General features: G+C 41.5%; 1 protein-coding gene across 9 annotated transcripts in view; it reads right to left on the reverse strand.

Annotated features, from left to right (window-relative positions):
• RPS6KA2 (ribosomal protein S6 kinase A2) overlaps positions 1 to 20,505 on the reverse strand; it is a 507,583-nt gene that overhangs the window by 331,329 nt on the left and 155,749 nt on the right. Inside the window, exon 1 of one of the 9 annotated variants that reach the window (XM_004465928.5) lies at positions 2,435 to 2,612. The exons of 7 other annotated variants lie outside the window; for them this stretch is intronic. In XM_004465928.5, the coding sequence (XP_004465985.1) occupies positions 2,435 to 2,485 (51 nt within the window). In that variant the 5' untranslated portion in view covers positions 2,486 to 2,612. Of the gene's footprint in view, positions 1 to 2,434; positions 2,613 to 20,505 lie in introns of those variants that run through there. One more of the 9 variants, XM_058289679.2, reaches the window with a different exon arrangement.

The following is a 20,505-nucleotide window of genomic DNA, read 5'->3' on the forward strand; positions in this document are numbered from 1 at the left end:
CATGGAAAAACTTTAGGGTCTGGAAATTCAGGCATCGGCGATTAATTTTGGGAAACCTGAACTTGGTTGCGATATGCTAACTCTCCTTTTCTATATGGTTATGACATCTGAGTCATGAGATTTAGGTATGAAAAGGGAATATACACAATATGTCTTTTACAATATGAAAGAGAAGAGCTGGGCCATGGATTCCAGTCTTTAGTTAAAGAATTGTCAGGACTTGACCTCAGGAGCCCTTTTGGATACCTCCTTCCTATTTTCATTACTCCCATGGCAGTTCAGGTCTTGCTCACCCTAGGAGCTACTTAGTACACAACGGCCCAAAACATTTCCTGGTCTCAGTCTCTCCCCACTCTAATGCATTGATCCCTGCCAAGCTAATACCCCTGAAATAGCTCTTCTGGTTTGCCACTCCCCGCTCGAGTGCCTCCCACCTCTCTGCCAACACGGCTCCCATCTGGATCCTTACTACTCACCCAACACAAAACGACAGCCAGTGTGGGGTCCCCTCTCTCTTACACATGTAATTCTCACCTCCATGTTCTTAAGACCACTGTGCGTTCAGCCTGGAATTTCAACCCCTACTAAAAGTCTTTGATCCCACAAAATCCAGTGGAGGGCTGACCCTCTCCATGAAGTTTCCTGAACTATTGCACCCCCATTACGCCACATTCCTATATATTTTATCCGCTTGCTGCCATTGGTACCGTTATATCCCACAAGGCACATGGCATTTTCTAAGGACCCCCTACCTAAATATTTTATCTTCAAATGGAAGAGAGGTCACTTGGGTTTGGGGGTCCTTGGGTTACCCATGAACAATGCAAAGCAGATGGCAGGCATTTGTTTATGTAATCACCTATCTATGCATCTCATCTACTCGAAAATAAGGAGAGAAAAATAATAAATAGAAATGCTAACCAAAGAAAACAAAGATTGGAAAAGGAGATCAAGGGTCACAGAAAGCTAGAAGGAAGCTCAACAGGCCATTGGCTCTTTTGCAGCTATTCGTGATATTGGCCAATTAAATTCATCCCTTCCTCCAGGACTGCCAACAGGGTACCGTGTCTAGTGTTGGGGGAAAGGATGGCAAATCAGCAAAGATGCAATTCAGTTCAGTGGTGTTCATAAGGAAGAACTGAACTGGTGCAATGGGCATGAGTTATCCATGTGACCAGACTTTATAGGGTAGAGCAAAGCCCTCTAGGACCGTTCCAGCATCTGTTGTCATAAGAAGGGAAGAATAAGGGAGGAAGAGAAGAAGACTAGAGGGATGTGGCAGTTTGATATTACATAGGAATTCCAAAAAGAAATATAGCTTATGTTTGTAAACTGGTCTGTTCCTCTGGCATGATAACCCTTTGATTGTGTTAGATTCAGCTGAGACGCCTGATTAAATTATGTTACAGTTAGGGCTTTGATCCAACCATGGCATTAGAGTGCAACTCAGCGGCTAAAACAGACTCTCACATGGAAGGAGACACACAGAAGCAGGTATGCAGGAAGAGAGAGTGCCCCATAGAAACAGACCCAGAAAGAGAGATGAGCTGGATAGCTTATGAGCCCTATGTCAGCCTACAGCTGAGATGGGAAGAAGCTGGGACCACAGAGCCTTAAGAGGAAGAGGAAGGCTGAACCCTCGCAGACATCACCCGCCATCTTGCTTCAACACATGGCAACAGACTTTGGGTGGGGAAGTATCTCTTATGCTACCTTGAGTTGGACTCTTTAGGGCCTGCTAACTGTAAGCGTCTACCCCAAATAAATACCCTTTATAAAAGTCAACAGAGTTCTGGTACTTTGCATCAGCACCACCCTTCCAGCTGACTAATACAAAGGATAAAATAAGGAGAGAAAGAGAAAGAAAAGTAAGGGGAGGGAGTAGTAAAAAGAGGTAAACCCAACTCTTCCCTCCTGGTTAGAGACTCTGTGTAAACTAAATTCACCACTTTCAACAAATACGGCCAAGTAAAAGAAATGACTAGAAAACTTTATCGCAAGCACAAGAGCATCTCAACCCAGTGATCAATACTTGTCCAGAGACACATGAGAGTAACTGATCCTCAGGGAATGCAAGAATAAGATCAAATAACATTTGACGGAGAATAAGTCCCTGCACAGCACAGGACACTTTTGCAAGCCCCAAATGAAAGAAAAAACAGAAGTAGAGTTGAATAAGCCTAGACCTCGACAAGGACAGAAAAACACCAGAAAGTGAGCGTTTAAAAGCAAAGCATCCTCTAAGTTTCACATTCAGTAAAATATTAAGAGGTGAGGAAAAGCAATTACAAATGTCACTCGTTACTGTTAAAAAAAAAATAATGACCTAACTGTCGGGCCCATTTGGCTTCCAAATAGGATAGGGGTCACCTTCAAAACTAAATAAACCACGCATTCCAAAGTGCTTTTTAAAAACATAAACAAGGGTACTTACTAACAATGCCCCATAGAATTTAGAGAAGGCTTGGCGGAGGAGAGAGAGCATATCGCTAAAGTTAGAAATGACGACGGTTTTGGCCAGGGAACGGCTCCTCAGGCATCGTGAACAGTGTGCCTCGGCATTGGAAACCTTCGAGTGAAGTTTATCAACGTTCAGGTTAATTCTCGCTCCAGATCATCTGAAAGTCACAGGAGGGCAAGAGGCAGTTTCCTTGGGGTGAGGCTATGTCATCCTCCCTTTTAGCAACTGGCTTAGACACCTCGGGGTCATTTGCTTAATATAGGAACTGCTATTTCCATTGGGTGGCGGGGAGGCAAGGGTGGCCACCTGTTGAGTGCCTGTCTTGGGCGAAACGCAAATAAGAGAGAGGCACTAACGGGAGGTTCACGGCGGCGGAAGGCAAAGGAAGCAGCTCTCTGGGAAGGTCCTGCAGGAACTGACACCTGAGGCCACTGTCGCCGAAATCCAGATGTTCTGCTACCCTGAGCGGATTGTCAATTAGCTTGCTTAAATAAGCGCACAATGAATCTTGTCGTTATTGATATGATCTATCTAGTTCCTCTGGGAACTCTATTTTTGTCATTTTTCAAACACTTTTTTCCACTGTCCGTGGAAAACAAAAACCTGGGAGAATGGAAGCCAGCTAGTCAAGGTCACAAGTCCTTTCCCACAAAGTCGAAAGGAACCTTGGAACCTTCTTTTTGGTCCCTCTCCAAATTGGTGGCCACAGATATCTATAGCACGCTTCAGTTGTTCATAGAATTGCCCAGGAGTTCATGATGGTGCAGTTACAAAAAAGCACGAAGATCCCGTATCATTGGCACCACGTCACCATCCCTTTAAGAGACGTGGCTGGCTCGTTGAGCATTTTGTGGGTTTGTAGTCTCTTTTTATACAGCACACCCACGAATTTGAAACTCTGGCCATATCCACTTCTGTGCTTTCCTGAATAGCAGCTTAATTAACGTTTGCCATTATGGGGAGAAAGCCAACAAAAATAAAAGAGTTTATTAAAAAATATATTCTATTTACCATGTTTTTGCTCAAACATACCTCTTAGCCGAAAGCTACTCATCTGGTTTGGTAAGGGAAGGGGTGAGGACCTCATTTTATATCACCGCTTATGAGCATCTCTCTGTCCTCCCTCTCAAAGAAATTCCTCTATCACTTGTTCTTTGGTTTTTTGGAGTTTTTTTAGAAGGTACTGGGAATTGAACCCAAGACCTCATACATGGGAAGCAGGTGCTCAACCACTTGAGCTACATCTGCTCCCCTCTTGCTTTTGATTTTCACCATTCTGTTGAATGACAAAAGTAATAAGTGTCTCCATCTTGCATTAACTGACACTGCATTAACTGACATTGTCAGGAAATAATGCATCATTTTTAGCAAGAGGGTAGAGAATATCTTTACAATGAGGGCTCAGTTGATAAATCTCTACAGCGTTGGATAAACCGGTCCCAACACTTTTCAGCCTCCCCCCCCCCGCCCCCGACTTTATTTGCCATGTGGAAACCTGGAGTCTTGCAAAGGAATTTCATTTGACAGCTCATTGGACCCATATGGAAACCAGCTGCTTTATTTCATTTTGAAGTGAACATTCAGGTTTCAGAAGAGCAGGAGAATTTCCTGGAAGGGAACTTGCTGAAAATTTCCCTACTAGTTTGGAAGAGCCAAGACACCTCTTGAATGGGAAAGACCTTGTCCAAGGTCTGCTGATGCGAGGAGGTCACCACCACGGTAACTACTGATTCATTAACTAGTCAAAATGAAAAGATAGGGAGATGTCTAGTCATGCTGAAGGACTGGAGACTGAGCTCTTGATGAAAAGAGAATATATTCAATATAGCCAAGTACAGAGTTTGGCCTGTTTGGAGTTGGCCTCCTGCATTTTGAGGATCTGAAGAGCAGGTGATACCATTAGGTATTTTCTGTGAAGTCATTGTGCCAAGATCCAAGAAGATCCAGTGGGGAGGGCAGAGGACTTGGCCCAGTGGTTAGGGCATCCGTCTACCACATGGGAGGTCCGCGGTTCAAACCCCGGGCCTCCGTGACCCATGTGGAGCTGGCCCGTGCACAGTGCTGATGCGCGCAAGGAGTGCCGTGCCACGCAGGGGTGTCCCCTGCATAGGGGAGCCCCACGCGCAAGGAGTGCGCCCCATAAGGAGAGCCGCCCAGCGTGAAAGAAAGTGCAGCCTGCCCAGGAATGGTGCTGCACACACAGAGAGCTGACACAATGAGATGACGCAACAAAAAAAGAAACACAGATTCCCGTGCGGCTAACAACAGAAGCAGACAAAGAAAACGCAGCAAATAGACACAGAGAAAGACAATCGGGGTGGGGGGGGGGGGGAGGGGAGAGAAATAAATAAATAAATCTTAAAAAAAATAAAAGAAGGTACGGTGAATTCCCACCCCCACAATGGTCATCCTTTGCCTTCCCATGGTGTTAAACGCCATTTATGCACAGCTAAATCTAAAGCTGTATCTCTCCCTGAGACCTATTTCTTGATCTCCAGACTACATTCCCTTGCTGATGGGCTCCTCTGGATGTCCAAGGAGGCAACTTGAGTTCAAAATGTCTGAAACTGGATATATCACCTTTCTCCGCCAACTCGCTGCTCCCGATCCTCATGATTTATCTTCATGATGGCCCAGCCTCCGGGACCCAGATGCTCAGGCCAAATATACTGGAAGTTAAATGGATTCCTCGATTCCTTCCTCCTCATTCTTCACATGGACTTAATCTCTCCATCACATCTTTGCATCTTTCCATCCCTCTCCACCCCATGGGCAGTGCCTTGGATCAGGGCTTCTCATTTCTCTCCTGGGTCACTGCATGTTGTCCCACTGGCCTTCTTTTTTTCTTTTTTAAATTTATTTTTTTAAAGTCCTATTTTTTATTTATTTCTCTCCCCCTCCCCCAGTTGTCTGCTCTCTGTGTCCATTTGCTGTGTGTTCTGTGTCCACTTGTATTCTTGTCAAGGCATCAGGAATCTGTGTCTCTTTTTGTTGCATCATCTTTTTGCATCAGCTCTCCGTGTGTGGGGGGCCACTCCTGGGTGGGCTGCGCTTTTATCGTGCTAGGCGGCTCTCCTTATAGGGTGCACTCCTTGAGTGTGGGGCTCCCCTACATGGGGGACACCCCTGCGTGGCACGGCACTCCTTGTGCACATCAGCGCTGCACATGGGCCAGCTTATCACACAGGTCAGGAGGCCCTGGGTTTGAACCCTGGACCTCCCATGTGGTAGACGGATGCTCTATCAGTTGAGCCAAATCTGCTTCCCCCCACTGGCTCTTCTATTTCCACTCTCATTCATCTCCAATCCAATCTCCACAGGGCACCCAGACTGCCTCCCCACAACAAAAACCTTAACATCCTTCCAAGGTCTCACGTGGCCCTCAGGATAAAGTCCATGCTCCTTAAAATGGTTCACAGCCTTTTAATCTGGTGTCTGCCTAAGGGACTCACCTCACCTCTCACCCTTTCCCTACTCGCCTCCTCCAAATCTCTACACTGGCCCACAGCATGTTAATCCTCCAACAAGCTGTTCCTTCAATTGGAATTCTCTTCCTTTCCTCCAGACTCTGTAGCCTGGCCAACATTCGCTCACCCTTCGCTCTCAGTTTAAACATCGCTTTCTCCATGAGCCCTTACCTGATCCCCCCGAGGTAGAGTGAGGTGGAACTCCTGTCTGCTTCCAGAGCACCTTGATTTATATCCTGCATTGCAGTGTTTTTCCTGGTCTGCATCCTCCACTAGTCTTTCTGCCTCTGGAGGGAGAGCAACTATTCACCAGTGTCTACAACACCAGCCCTGGACCCAGCAAAGAAGGGCCTCTGCCCAGGGCCCTGTGCTTTGGAGGGCTTCCCCATCCACAAACACGCACAGATGAGCAAAGAGCACAATTCTTAAAGAACGTACCTACACAGCACCAACCCTGACCCAGAAGACGCGCTGTCATGACTAAGACTGTTCAAGAATCAAGAGATACGTTTCCGGGGAGGGGATGACGCTCCGGTGGCCGAGTGCCTGCTTGCCATGGACAAGGTCCTGGGTTCAATCCCCAGTACCTCCTAAAAACAAACAACAACAACAAAAAAAAACCAAACAAACAAAAAAAACCAACTCTCATTGGGGAGCGGATGTAGCTCGGTGGTTGAGCACCTGCTTCTCATGTTTGAGGTTCTGGGTTCAGTGCCCAGTACCAACTAAAAACAAAACAAAAAGAAATACATTTCTAAACTCTTACCCTGTATCTTCAAAAACAAAAGAGGTGCTGTTTCAGTGTGTGGGGCAAGCTTTGAGCAGTAGGTGCACTTAGGTAAGAGAAAAGGTAAATTAATTTTCAAAGGCATTATTATCTCAGGCACAGGCAAAAAAAATCTTGCATTATCAAAATGTTGCTTCCCAGCAGTGCCAAGGGTACAGTTTTGTGCTTCTTTTCATGACCCAACTCACGATCCAAGAAATACTCAGGAATTACTTTGGGATTTGCAAAACTTGCACATGCCACCTGAGGAATGTTTTGTGATGTTAAACAATTCATATTATTCTTAAATTTATATGCATTAGCCTAGATATAAGGGGGAAAGGGTACCAGATTCTTTAATATTTACTAAGGGCAACTAGATGTTACTTTATAAGAAGTGGTGAAAATAGTGGTATGAGTGTTAGCAATATTCTCTGACGAAATAAACTGTTTTGCAATATATTCTCTGATAACAATGATAAGTTACGGGACTTCATTACAAAGTGTTAACATGAAATGTAAAAGTCATGGTTTATATCTGAATTTGATAATTGCTTAAAGAAGTTTATTAACAACTTCAGCTGCGTTGGGTTGAATGAAATTTTTCTAAAATGAAATGGAGTAAAAAACTAACTTAGATAATCAAGAAAGGCTATCTAATCTGGCATTAGTTGTCCATAAAATACAATGTATGTGAGAAACTTGATTATGACAACATAATTAATTAATTTTTCTGAACATGAGACAAGAAAAATAAAATGTATGGAATATAATATTTTTGAGATACATGTGTTTTAATTTTGTTACCCATCCAAATATCACTAGCTTACCAACACCCAGAGCTAGACAAGAAAAATTAAATTTAGTCATCTTTGATATTTTACTGACTCTCAATCATAAAAAATCCATAGTTTTATACTTTTTTTAAAAAAGTGTTATTCTGCAACGACAATTGTTGTGGTATGGAGATATAATTTATTTTATACATAACTTTTAATTAGTTTAAAATATGCAACATGTGGGCCTCCATTTTTGTAGTATTTCCTATTCCTGATAGTTTTAGGGGCAAGTGTAACTGTATATCCCCAGTGATTAATATGGGGGCCCAGTAAATATTTCTTAAATGAATGACTTCCTTTCTCTGTCAAGATACAAAAAGATCTAGTAAATTAATTCACACTCACATGTCAGCTCACTCAGATAATTATAGCTTTGAGGTATTTTTCGCATCAGCAACTGGCAGGACTTTCCCAGGAGAGAATTTTGGGGGTGCCGGTTTCATTATCTGATATCTTTATCATTCCTGCCAGCTGGGTTTCAGTTACCAGTGCTTTCAGTTGTCATTAGTTTGTACCATTCTGGTTGCAATATACATTTACTCAAGAAATATTTATTAATTATGCTGTGACATAAACTCTGGAGCTACAGTAAGGAAGTATCTACAACCGCAAGCAAGATAGTTCCATCCATCTGCCCCATGGGGTCTAAGCCCCCTCTCAATTAGAGGCAGAGTGGGCATCACCATCCCAGAATCCTCAAGACTGAGGAATGAACAAACATAAGGGGGAAATGCAACTATGGACTAAAGTAGACTTCTGTTTATTCTAGCAATGGAAGAACTTGTAACATTGATATAAAGGCAGTGGCCACCAGAGGTTCTGAGGGCAGGGAGAGGGAAGAAGAGGTGTAACATGGGGCATTTTGGGGACCTTGGAATTGTCCCGAATGACATTGGAACGATGGATACAGGCCGTTATACATTTTGTCAAAATTATAAAATTGTACGGTGCAAAGTATAAACCATAATGTAAACAATAGACTGTGGTTAGTAGCAATGCTTCAATATGTGTCCATCAAATGTAACAAATGTACCACGTTAATGAAAGATGTTGTTTTAAGGGGGGGAAATGGGGAGGAGGAGGGGGTGGGGTATTCGGGAATCCCCTATATTTTCTATGTAACATTTCTGTAATCTAAAGCTTCTTTAAAAATTTTTTTTAAAGTTTTTTAAAATTTTTCTTTTTAAAGAATGAGATGCTGCATTCTGGTTGGAAAATGGTCCCTAAACAAATAACCACAAGGCTCATATATCAATGCAACTGTTATGACTGCTTGGCAGTAAGTCCCTATAAGAATGATTAGTAGAATGAATTAGCACAGCTTGGAGAGACACGGAAGTCTTTCTTGAGAAAACATCCCTCGAGCTGAAATGCAAAAGATAAACTAGGAATTATCTAGGCAAAGAGAAGTGGACCTGCAGCCTGTACAAAGAACAGAGAGGAAAAAGAAAGGCACTCACACACACAACACAAAACCTTGAGTGTGAAATAAGCTCGGTGTATCTATCGAAAGACCTAAAAAAAGGACTGTGTGGCTGGGACCAGTGAGGAAAAATAGCGTAAAATGTGGAAATGTGGCTGGGAGCCCTTTAAGAAATCAAGGGTTTATCCAAGTGCAGTGAGGTCCTTAAAGGGTGTTAAAGAGAAGGCAGTGTCTTTGTAGCATCTTCTAGTCTCTACCCAGTAACTATGATCAGGGGGAGGAGACGGAGGGAGAAGAGTCCCAGAGACAGATAAAGTAGATACCCCAGGTATTGGTTCTTCTGAGGGCCACAGGTTCTATGGTCATGGCAGATGGAGTTCAGTGCCATGTCAGTTGGCCCTACTTTGGAGTTCGTGTTTCTGTGTGATGGATCTGGACTCAGATGTGATCTTTGTCCACAAGCCTCTCCTGTTACTTTTACTGGAACTGTAGTTGGTGCTGGGGTTTAGTGTATACCCAGGGGACCTGAATCTCTGGACTGACCATGTGATAGCCAGGCCCTGGGCCTCAACAGACTTGCAACCCCTACACTCTGGTTTATTGGGCTTACCCTAGCCAGCTAACATGGAGGTGAAGAAGGTCAACCCCCACACCATGGAGCCAAGAGTGCGTACAACTGAAAGCAGGAGAATTGCATCCAGCATCCATGGGGAATCTAAGCCCCCTCTTGATATAGATGTGGAGTGGACACAACCATTCTAAGGTCCCCAGGATGGAGGAATAGAGTATGGATTAGAGTGGACTTACTGATATTCTATTCATGAACTATTGTGATTAGCCATCAAAATGTGGCATTGGTGTGGAGAAAGTGGCCTTGGTGGCTGCTGGGGGTAGGGAGTGGGAGGAAGAGATGAGATGTGGGGGCATTTTCGGGGCTTGGAGTTGTCCTGGGTGGTGCTGCAGGGACAGTTACCAGACATTGTATGTCCTCCCATGGCCCACTGGGTGGACTGTGGGAGAGTGTGGGCTATGATGTGGACCATTGACCATGAGGTGCAGCGGTGCTCAGAGATGTATTCACCAAGTGCAATGAATGTCTCATGATGATGGAGGAGGTTGTTGTTATGGGGAGAGGAGTGGGGTGAGGGGGGTGGGGGGTATATGGGGACCTCATATTTTTTTAATGTAACATTACAAAAATAAAGACAAAAAAAAAAAGAGGCTGTGACAAGTCTCCCATGGCTTGAACCAGGCTGTGGCAAGGGTGTGGACAAAGTAGACTGATTCAAGATATATTTGGTGGCAAAATCAATTGGATTGGTGATTGATTAGATGCTCAGGTGCGCAAAAATGAGAACTCAAAGGTGATCTATTTTTGGCATGTAAATTAGATCTCATTTCTTGCTATCTCTCTCTCTCTCTCTCTCTCTCTCTCTCTCTCTCTCTCTCTCTCTCTCTCTCTCTCTCTCTCTCTCTCTCTCTCTCTCTTTATTTTTTTAGGTATTGGGGCCCAGGGATTGAACCTGGGATCTTGTATGTGGGAAGCTGACACTCAACCACTGAGCCACATTGGCTCCCTGTAGTTGTTTTTTTTTTCCCATTTGTTTGCTTGTTTTTTGTTTTTGGGGTTTTCTTGGAGGTACCAGGAACTGAACCTGGGGCCTCCCAAGTGAAAAGCAGGTGCTCAAGAGTTTGAGTTCCGTTTGCTTCCTATCTGTTTCTTTTGAATAGGGTATAACTTTTCAATCATTTTCCAACCATGACTCTCATCTGACCAACAAATATACATTAAGTTATAATGTTAGCTTTATTATCTACAGCATGCTTATTCATGCAGAGATGTCAGTGGCCATGGAGTATTGTCTGTAACTCCCTTCCTGATTATTACTAAATGACTGGACACATTTAAAATGTTGTTAACCTCTGTGTGTTATACCTTAAGTCATACTAGATGTTAAGTTTCTCTACAGGAAAGGGTCTATTTTTGTTTGGATCAACATTCTATCTTGGTCATGGGGTTCAAGTAACGTTAGCTGAGAATAATTTCTTCTTTTAAACCAAAGACTATGCATATTACCTTCATTTTGACGCATGGAACAGGATTTTGCCAAGTTGCCACATTAATCAAATAAAGACTGCTTGGATAGGAGTCAGTTTATTATCAAAACTAAATGTGTTACCTAAAAAAGGCTGACAGATAAGAGTGGTGAGTCCTTCCTTTCATACCTTGCAACATTAAAATACATCCGTTTTCTTCTTAAATCTTCCTCCTGATTACTCAAAAATTCTTCATGAAAGAAATATGAAGTATAAAAAATATGATATGTAGCACGTGAAACCAGACCCAGGGATTTGTCTAGAAGAATGCAAAGCTCTATTTACTGTGATTACAATTCAGAAAAACTGGCAGCTTCCAATTTCCTTTCTGTAAGTCAATTAACCTTATATGTACCTTTCTACTTTAGGATGTTATTATTTTCCATTCACGGAAAAAAAGGAGAATGGAAGAAATTATGAGCATACAAAATGCAGCTGATTAAGAAATGGAAAAATTATCTTTGAATATTTTCCTCAGGTAACATTAGTTTTATGAAATTACTTTCAGTTCTTCTGCTTTCTTTAGAAGAACTTAAATATGGGTCTTATTATTTTGATTTTATAAGAAGAAATTTTGGCTCTCGCTTCTCACGGATAGTCGAGGAGTTGGAACTTGAATTTGCATAAGAGAGGCGAGGGTCGTATCTGGAAAAGTACTGGCCCATCCCAAAAAACTTTGGACAAATTCAATTAGATCGTAAGTAAGAGTAATTCTAAATACAGGTATGCACTGGAGATATTATGGGTTCAATTCCAGACTACGGCAATGTCAATGTCAGGGTAAAGTTAGTCACGTGAACTCTTGGTTTCCCAGTGCATATAAAAGTTATGTTTACGCTATCCTGTAGTCTATTGAATGTGCAGTTGAATTTTGTCTAACAAAACAATGCACCTGCTTTAATTAAAATGTGACCCAGAGACATGCAGTGAGCACATGCTGACAGACTTGCCTGAAACCATGCAGGAAGTTAGAGCAGAGCAGGATTCGAAACCAGCCCTGCCTCACCCAGACAGTCAAAGAGTCCAGAAGGATTTGGGACAGAAATTTTCAAGAAGGAGTGACTGGCCAGATTTCAAAATGCAGCATTGTTCTCAAGGAGAGAATATTGTTGCTTTAATTAAAAAGAGTAGATACAGGCATAAGAAATAATGATGTTTATTAGTAGCAGGATAGAAATAATTACCTGAGAGGTCAGAAATTAAGAAAGGACATGTACCTACTGATAAATATATGACAGAGAGTAAAGAAATATTATAGATGGTTTGTGTTTTACCTTGACTTCAAATCGAATTCTATTCCTAACCATTGCTGTTATTTACACCATCTTTTTCCTGAAAAGATTGACATTTAAATGAAAATGGTGAAGAACCAGACGTATGGGAGGGTTTGGAGGATGAGTAACTGTCAAATAACAAAAAAGAAAAAGAAAGGGGTGAAAAGAAATCCTGTAGCATTCTTTAGTCAGCTGTATTTATCTTTCTGGTCTTGTCATCTCATGGATTTTTATGTACACAAATGTACCTTCTATTCACCAGGATGGATTTAATTATCATCAAGAAGTATTTATCAAAGATGTGGAGTGGACACGGCCATTCTAGGGTCCACAGGATGGAGAAATAGAGAATGGATTAGAGTGGACTTACTGATATTCTATTCATGAACTATTATGATTAGTAATCGAAGAAAATGTGGCATTGGTGTGGAGAAAGTGGCCATGGTGGCTGCTGTGGGTAGGGAGTGGGAGGAAGAGATGTGGTGTGGGGGCATTTTTGGGGGTTGGAGTTGTCCTGGGTGGTGCTGCAGGGACAGTTACTGGCCATTGTGTGTCCTCCCATGGCCCACTGGATGGAACGTGGTGTGGACTATTGATCATGAGGTGCAGCAGTGCTCAGAGATGTATTCACCAAGTGCAATGACTGTCTCATGATGATGGAGGAGGTTGTTGTTATGGGGGGAGGAGTGCGGTGAGGGGGGTGGGGGTATATGGAGACCTCATATTTTTTTAATGTAACATTAAGAAAAATAAATAAAGAGAAAAAAAAAGAAGTATTTATCGAACACTTCCATTTCCACCTGCCTCTGACTTATCACAACTGAAAGCAAATCAGGGGTTGAAAGGGCCATATTGTGTACACAACAGTTATGATTTTCTAAATGGAAGGATACCTTAAGAACCTTGGGCGGGCTTCAATTTTCATATATACCACAATCTATTATTTGACCATAAATTCAATATAAAGTCATATTTGAAATACCAATATAATACTGATTAAATCAATGGAATTTAGTTTTAATCTTATTTCTTTCTTAAAGCATCATACAACTTCTTTTTCTCCTTTTCTTACCAATCTCCTGGTTTGCTGCTGTAGAAATTCTCTAATTGTATCATCATGGGCATGTCGATTAAAGGAAGGTTAACTTGATTCTCTGAACATCTGAGGAATTCGGTTGAATTTTTTCTTTTCCTAGTAAACCTTATTCCAAATCCAGTGTATTACGTGTAATTCTTTAGTCATAATCTTTGTAGCATGCTGTGGCTTTAAATCAGTTATATCTGACAGATCATTCTCAGACGTTGGTGTCAGCACCCTGCTATTTTTTTTCTCAGCACAACATACTTTGTTCTGTGTCTTCAGTAGACTTTCATATAAAATAATGTATACATATGCCTGCACTTGTGTGTTTGTGTGTGTGGTCAAATAATGGCTCTTTTTTATCACATCCCAGAGGTACATATATTACGTATTCAACATCCACTCCACTTCCATGAAGATGAAGTAGACATACCTTTTCCTATTCCTCTCACTAAGTACAATTCAAAACCCTGGACATTACTTATAAATGAACATAAAAAGACTCTGAAAAGGAGGGAAAGGGGTAAACCACTAGAGATTTCAGGACCCAAGAAATCACATGGTGGTGGGTTCCTTGGGTTTTCTTTTTGCATCACACATCCCACATTTCGTGTGGAAGAAGCCAGCAACCCATAAATACCAATGGACAGAGACAAAGAAGAAAAAAAAACCCCAGTAGAAGTCTGCTCTCTCTAGCCAAAGGACCATGAAAAGGGCAGCCTAACAAGACAGAAAACATGTAAACAATAACTGCTTTTTACTAACCAAATACTACAGGAAAAAAACAGCCCCATCCCTACTCATGCCAGCACAGGCTGAGCAATGAGCCTAGACTTCCACCCTCCCTGGGCTGTACTGAGGCTCCCTAATATATTCTCTACTAGATGGACTTCGACCACCACCCAACTGCCCTTGGTATCACTGAGGCCACAAGGGCTGGCAAATTGCCTGCCCCACCACAAGCAGTACTATCCTCTCCCCTTCTGGTGTCAATTGAGGCCATAAGAAATCTAGATTTCTTCCTCCAGCTCTTTGTAGTAATGAGGTGGCTCCCCAATTCTGATGTTAGTGGTATCAGAAAAGGCCTGTTAAAACAGGGAGTTTGTATAAGATCAAGACTCTCATAACATAATATCCAAAAAGTTAGTTTCAATTTTAAAAAATCATTCATCGTCCCAAAACTAAGAAGATCTCCAACTAAATAAACAAAACAAAACAAAAACAACCCACAGTCAATAGATGTCAAACTGAGACGCAGAGATATTAGAATTATCTGGTGAAGAGTTTGAAGCAGCCAATATACTAATGCTTCAGGAAGCAATTACAAACAAACTCAAAACAAATGAAAAAAAACTGAAAGCCTCAGCAGAGAAATAGAAGGTATAATGAAGAGCCAACAGGAAATTTTAGATCTGAAAAATACAATAACCCAAATAAAAAGCTCACAGATGGGGAAGCAGATGTGGCTCAACCAAATGGGCTCCTGTCTACAATACAGAAGGCCCTGAGCTCACTTCCCAGGGCCTCCTTGTGAAGGCAAGCTGGCCTGTGCCCACAGAGAGCTGACGGCCTGTGTCCATGGAGAGCTGATGGCCTGTGCCTGTGGACAGCCAAAGGCCCACACCTGCAGAGAGCTGGCACAGCAAGATGACACAGCAAAGGGAGACAAGCAGACACAGAAGAACGCACAGCGAATGGACACAGAGAGCAGACAGCAAGCAAGTGGCAAGGGGGTGGGGGATAAATAAATAAAATAAATCTAAATAAAAGCTCACATATATGGCTCAATAGCTGAATTTGGACAGAAGAAGGAATGAGAGAAATTGGAGATAAAATGGTAGGAAGTGCTTATTCAAAGCAAGTATAAGGAAAGAAGTAATAATGATAAGGGCAGAAATCAATGAAGTGGAAATCAGAAAAACAGTATGAAAAATCAATAAACCAGAGTTGCTTTTTTAAAAGATCAATAAAACTGACAAACCTCTAGCAGGAGTGAGAAAGAAAAAAGGAGGGAAACGGACTTTGGCCCAGTAGTTAGGGCGTCCGTCTACCATATGGGAGGTCCGCGGTTCAAACCCCGGGCCTCCTTGACCCGTGTGGAGCTGGCCATGCGCAGCGCTGATGCGCACAAGGAGTGCCGCACCACGCAGGGGTGTCCCCCGCGTAGGGGAGCCCCACGCGCAAGGAGTGCGCCCGTGAGGAAAAGCCGCCCAGCGTGAAAAGAAAGAGCAGCCTGCCCAGGAATGGCGCCGCCCACACTTCCCATGCCGCTGACGACAACAGAAGCGGACAAAGAAACAAGATGCAGCAAATAGACACCAAGAACAGACAACCAGGGGAGGGGGGGAAATTAAATAAATAAATAAATCTTTAAAAAAAAAAAGAAAGAAAAGAAAAAAGGAGAGAAGACACAAATTACCAATATCATAAATGAAACAGGGGATATCACTACAGACCCTGCACACATCAAAAGAACAATAATGGCATACTAGGAGCAAATCAACATACATAAATTTGGCAACTTAGGTAGAGCACTTCTTCAAAAAACACAAACCACCCCAACTTACCCAATACATTTGAATAACATGTAACTATTCAGAAAATCTATTTTTTAATTTAAAACAAAAGAAGAAGTCTCCAGACCCAAATGGTTTCACTGGAGAATTACACCAAATGCTTAAAGAATATGAACACAATTCTATACTCTCTTCCAAGGAAAAGAAGAGGACTACACAAAAAAGAAAACTACAGACCAACATCCATCATCAACATCAAGTAAAAATCCTTAACAAAATAATAGCAAATGTAACTTAGCAATATATTTTAAAAGTTACATAGCATTTGACTAAGAGGAGTTTATTCAAGGGATACAAGGCTGGTTCAATTAAAAAATCACGGTAATTGTGATGTGATTTCATGTGTTAAATTTCATGTGTTAACTTGGCTAGGTTATGGTGTCCAGTGGTTTGGTCAAGCAAGCACTGGCTTGAATGTTACAGTGAGGGTATTTCATAGATGGATTAGCATCTAGAGTAATTTGATTACATCTGTGGCTGATTGTATATATGTATATTTATGTTGGTTCAGTTCTGTTTCTCTTGGGAACCTTAACAAAGTAATCCACCATATTAACAACATTAAAGAAGAAAAATCACACGATAATATCAATTGCTGCAGAAAAAGCATTGGCAAAATTCGATATCCATTTATAATAAAACCTCTCAGGAAAATAGGAATAGAGTACTTCTTTGACTTGATAAAGAGTATCTACAAAAAACTAACATCTAACATTATACTTAATAGTGAAAGCCTGAATGCTTTCCCCCTGAGATCAGTAACACAGCAGGGACATGGACTCTCACTACTCTTATTCAACATAGTGCTGGGAATTCTGGTCAGAGCTAATAAGGGAAGAAAAGGAAATAGAAGGCACACAGATTGGAAAGGAAGATGTAAAGCTGGCCCTCTTTGCAGCTGATAAAATTGTCTACATAGAAAATTTCAAGTAATCTACAAAAGAACGCTCCTGAAACTAATAAATGAGTTCAACAAGATCTCAGGATACAAGATAAACATGCAAAATCTATTGTATTTCCATACACTACCAAGGAACACATGGAAAATGAAAGTAAAGATGCAATACCATTTACAATTGCTCAAAAATGAAATACTAGGGATATAGCTAATAAAAAAAAACATGCTGAAAGCTGTACAATAGTGGTGAAAGAAATCAAGATAGAGACAGACCATGTTCATGGATTGGAAGATTCAATCTAATAACAATAGATATGGTCCCCTTCTGACTCTAGTGTCTTCTTCTTATAGCTGTTTATTTTCACATAATCTTCTTGTTTAATAACTTCTAGGGGATATTCATTGCACATGGTATGAAATAAAAGTTCCCCAATCTGCCATTGTCCTACAACCCTTCCACAGTTTGCTCTACTTGGTTTTCTCACTACTCTTGTACTTGAATAGTTCATCATGGCTGAATCAGTCTACCCAACAATTCCCAAACAGACCTTGAGAACTTCTGTCTGAAAACTTTTATTCATATTGTTTCCCCTGCTTGGGTGCCATTCAGTTACTCTCTTAGTCCTTACCATTCTGAGTACCTAACTTTAATTCTTCCTGCTGCATACACAACAGGAATTTATTGAAACATAGTTTTGAGGCTAGAAGTCCAACACTAAGACATCAGAAAGATGGTACTTTCTTCCCAAAGTCTGTTACATGTTGGGATGTGGTTGCTGGTGGCCCATAGGGTCCTTTGATTGGATCCTTGCCTCATGTCACATGGCGCTGGCCTCACCTTTCCCTTCCAGTTTCCAGCTCCTCCTTGTGGTTTTCTCTTATTATCTCTGAATTTCTTCTGCTTATAATGGACTCTAGTAATTTGGATTAAGGCTGCCCTCATTTGGCTGGATCACACCTTAATTAAAACAGCATCGTCAAGACAGCCCATTGGCAATGAGTTCACACCTGCAGGAGACTGAGATTAAGAACATGTCCATATTGGAGTACATAACTCAGTAGACCACACCCTGTAAGACGGAAAGGAGGAGGCCTGCATTTGTAGATAATTTTGTAGGTAAGGGGCAGAAATTTTAATTTCTTTGAGTCTCAGTTTTTACAGTGAACTAGGAGGCACTGTCATCAGCTAGGAGCAAGGGGCATAGTGTTGAAAAGGGGTTTGAAAAGATCGGTGAACAATTAAATCATTATTGTGCATCTCCTCTTCTAGGCATCATGACAAAGACTGCACGATTGTTATACATGCAGCACTATTCAGCACTCAATAGGATATTGTTGAAAGAGTTCTAGGAGAGAGAAAAGAACACTGACCAAGGACAAATCAAAAGCACTAACATGTCAAAAATATAACACTGCTGAAGTTGGAGACCAGCCAAGAGCTCTGGTGAGTGGTTTTGTCCAGCTTTTCTTGGCTACCCTGAAGATGAGGAGAGAGTAGTGGGTGCAATGGTAGAATTGGGTGCAGAGGAAATCAGGGCATGAATAGTTTAGTTGATGAACTGTAGACCCCAGGTTGAATAAAAAAGGGAAGAGGCCAGTAGATCACTGGAAATAAATGTATCCTGGGAGTGGGAGGAGAAAACCTAGCACATGGTAGTTGGCAACAGCTCTTTTAAATATAAGTTCTCACTTCGAGCTTACCGGTTTAAGATGCAGTGTGGCAAGAAGTCAAATTAGCATACTGAATATGTTCCAGAAATTTCACCACTAGAGGCCTCCATAATTAACTTGTGCTTGTGGCAAGTACATTTTTCTACTGGCTTTCCCTGATGATTATTTCATTGATTTATTTGTCGTTTGTCTACAAAGACAAAAACAGCTTTGTGGTTTACCTTCACTTCCTCTTAAAGAGCTTCCTTAGATACCGGGGCACAAAGGGGACTAGTAAAGATTTTATCTGCCACTGGCTAGCATGCAGGCTGGTAGATGGTAGTTATCAGGCTGACTCTGGGAGGAAGTTAATGCCTAATGGTTCTTCTTTAGGAAATAATGCTCAGGCTTATTTGTTAGGCTATACATAAGTTTGCAAAAGGACATCTCAATCAATGCATCGGGGAAAAAAATTTTAATTTTCTCTTTGAAAAGACTAAGCATTCAATATTTGCTTCAATAATATTAATAATCTTAAGGCCATATCAAAATCCTAACCGATTTGTATTGACTTATTAATCATAGTGTAAAATACAAACACATCTGAAAATTTAAGACACAAGAATCTGTAGACATATTCCTTTTTAAATGGTCAATATAACTTGACCCTAAAACATGGATTAATGAGAATGTAGTTTCCAGGAAAGGAACTAGCACATATTTCAATAGAGATATATCTCAGAATCTCATGCTCTGTTGCAAGATACCTACACACACAGGCAATGTAAACTTGACAAATACTTGAAAATCGGTTATGTCTCAATAACCGATCCTTAGGTTTAAGGAAAGAAAGGCAAAGGCTTTATCCCAGACTTCCAAACACACTGAACAGGTCTTTTGTTTCTAAATGAAATTGGGTGGGGAGGTGGGGTGAAGGGGGAGACTAGGTTAAACAAGTTAAAAAATTCAACCATTAGATATTTTCTTCCTTGTACGTGTATCTGGAGGAATAATTGAATATTGAAAGCTACCAAGAGCTTTGTAGTTTCACACATAGTTGCAGGATAATCTTATTATAACCACAGGGGAAAAATCCTCAATATTCTAACCAGAGGAAGATATTGACAAAAAGGCCAATAGCCCATGGCTGTAGTCAGCAAGCTCTTCCTGTAGAGGACTGGGCAGTAAATATTTTAAGGTCAGCGGCCACATGGCCTCTGTCACCATTACTCAACTCTGCCATTGTGGAGATAATAGAGAAATGAATGGTATTTTATGGGTGGATGCTGAAATTTTAATTTCTTAAAATTTTCACGTGTCATGAACCGTTCACCTTTTTTAGTTTTTTCCCCCAGTCTTTTAAAAAATGTCAAAATCAATTTTGGCTTAGGGCCCATAGAAAAACAGGGGTGGGACATTGTTGGGCCACCCCTGAACCATGTTGTCCCCTGTCCTTTGTGCTGCAACAAACAGCAATCATTTTAAGGATGAAGCAACGCCGTCTGACGTAAGTACAGATTGACCAAGAGAAGGGGCCAGTCCTTCCCTGAAACAGGTGCAGGAGACAGAGAAGCAGCCCCCTCTCTGGGGTCTCACTGCTCCCACCAAGGGAGGGGTGGACGACAGTGCACTTGATTTTCGTGTCTGATCTTGTCAATTTCATAAGGAGCTCAAGATCTGTAATTAAAACGTATGTGTCCTAATAAAGTGGTTAAATAGTTAAACAAAGATCGACAACAGCAAACTAAATAAGAAATGTGTGAAACCACGATTAGGCTTTCCAAAAGGATTGACATTACCAAAAAAAAAAAAAAAAAAAAGTAAAACTTTCAGCTGAATGTACTAGAAAACAATGTGATAATCATGACCCTATCATGGTAAGTCAACTTTTGGGCACTCCTCATGGGTTCATGTAGCAAGACATAGACAATTCCGTAGGCTGGACCAGGCATGAGATGAGATTGTGTTGCCAG

The sequence above is a fragment of the Dasypus novemcinctus genome, chromosome 28 (assembly GCF_030445035.2).
Source record: "Dasypus novemcinctus isolate mDasNov1 chromosome 28, mDasNov1.1.hap2, whole genome shotgun sequence".
In the NCBI taxonomy this organism is placed as follows: domain Eukaryota; kingdom Metazoa; phylum Chordata; class Mammalia; order Cingulata; family Dasypodidae; genus Dasypus; species Dasypus novemcinctus.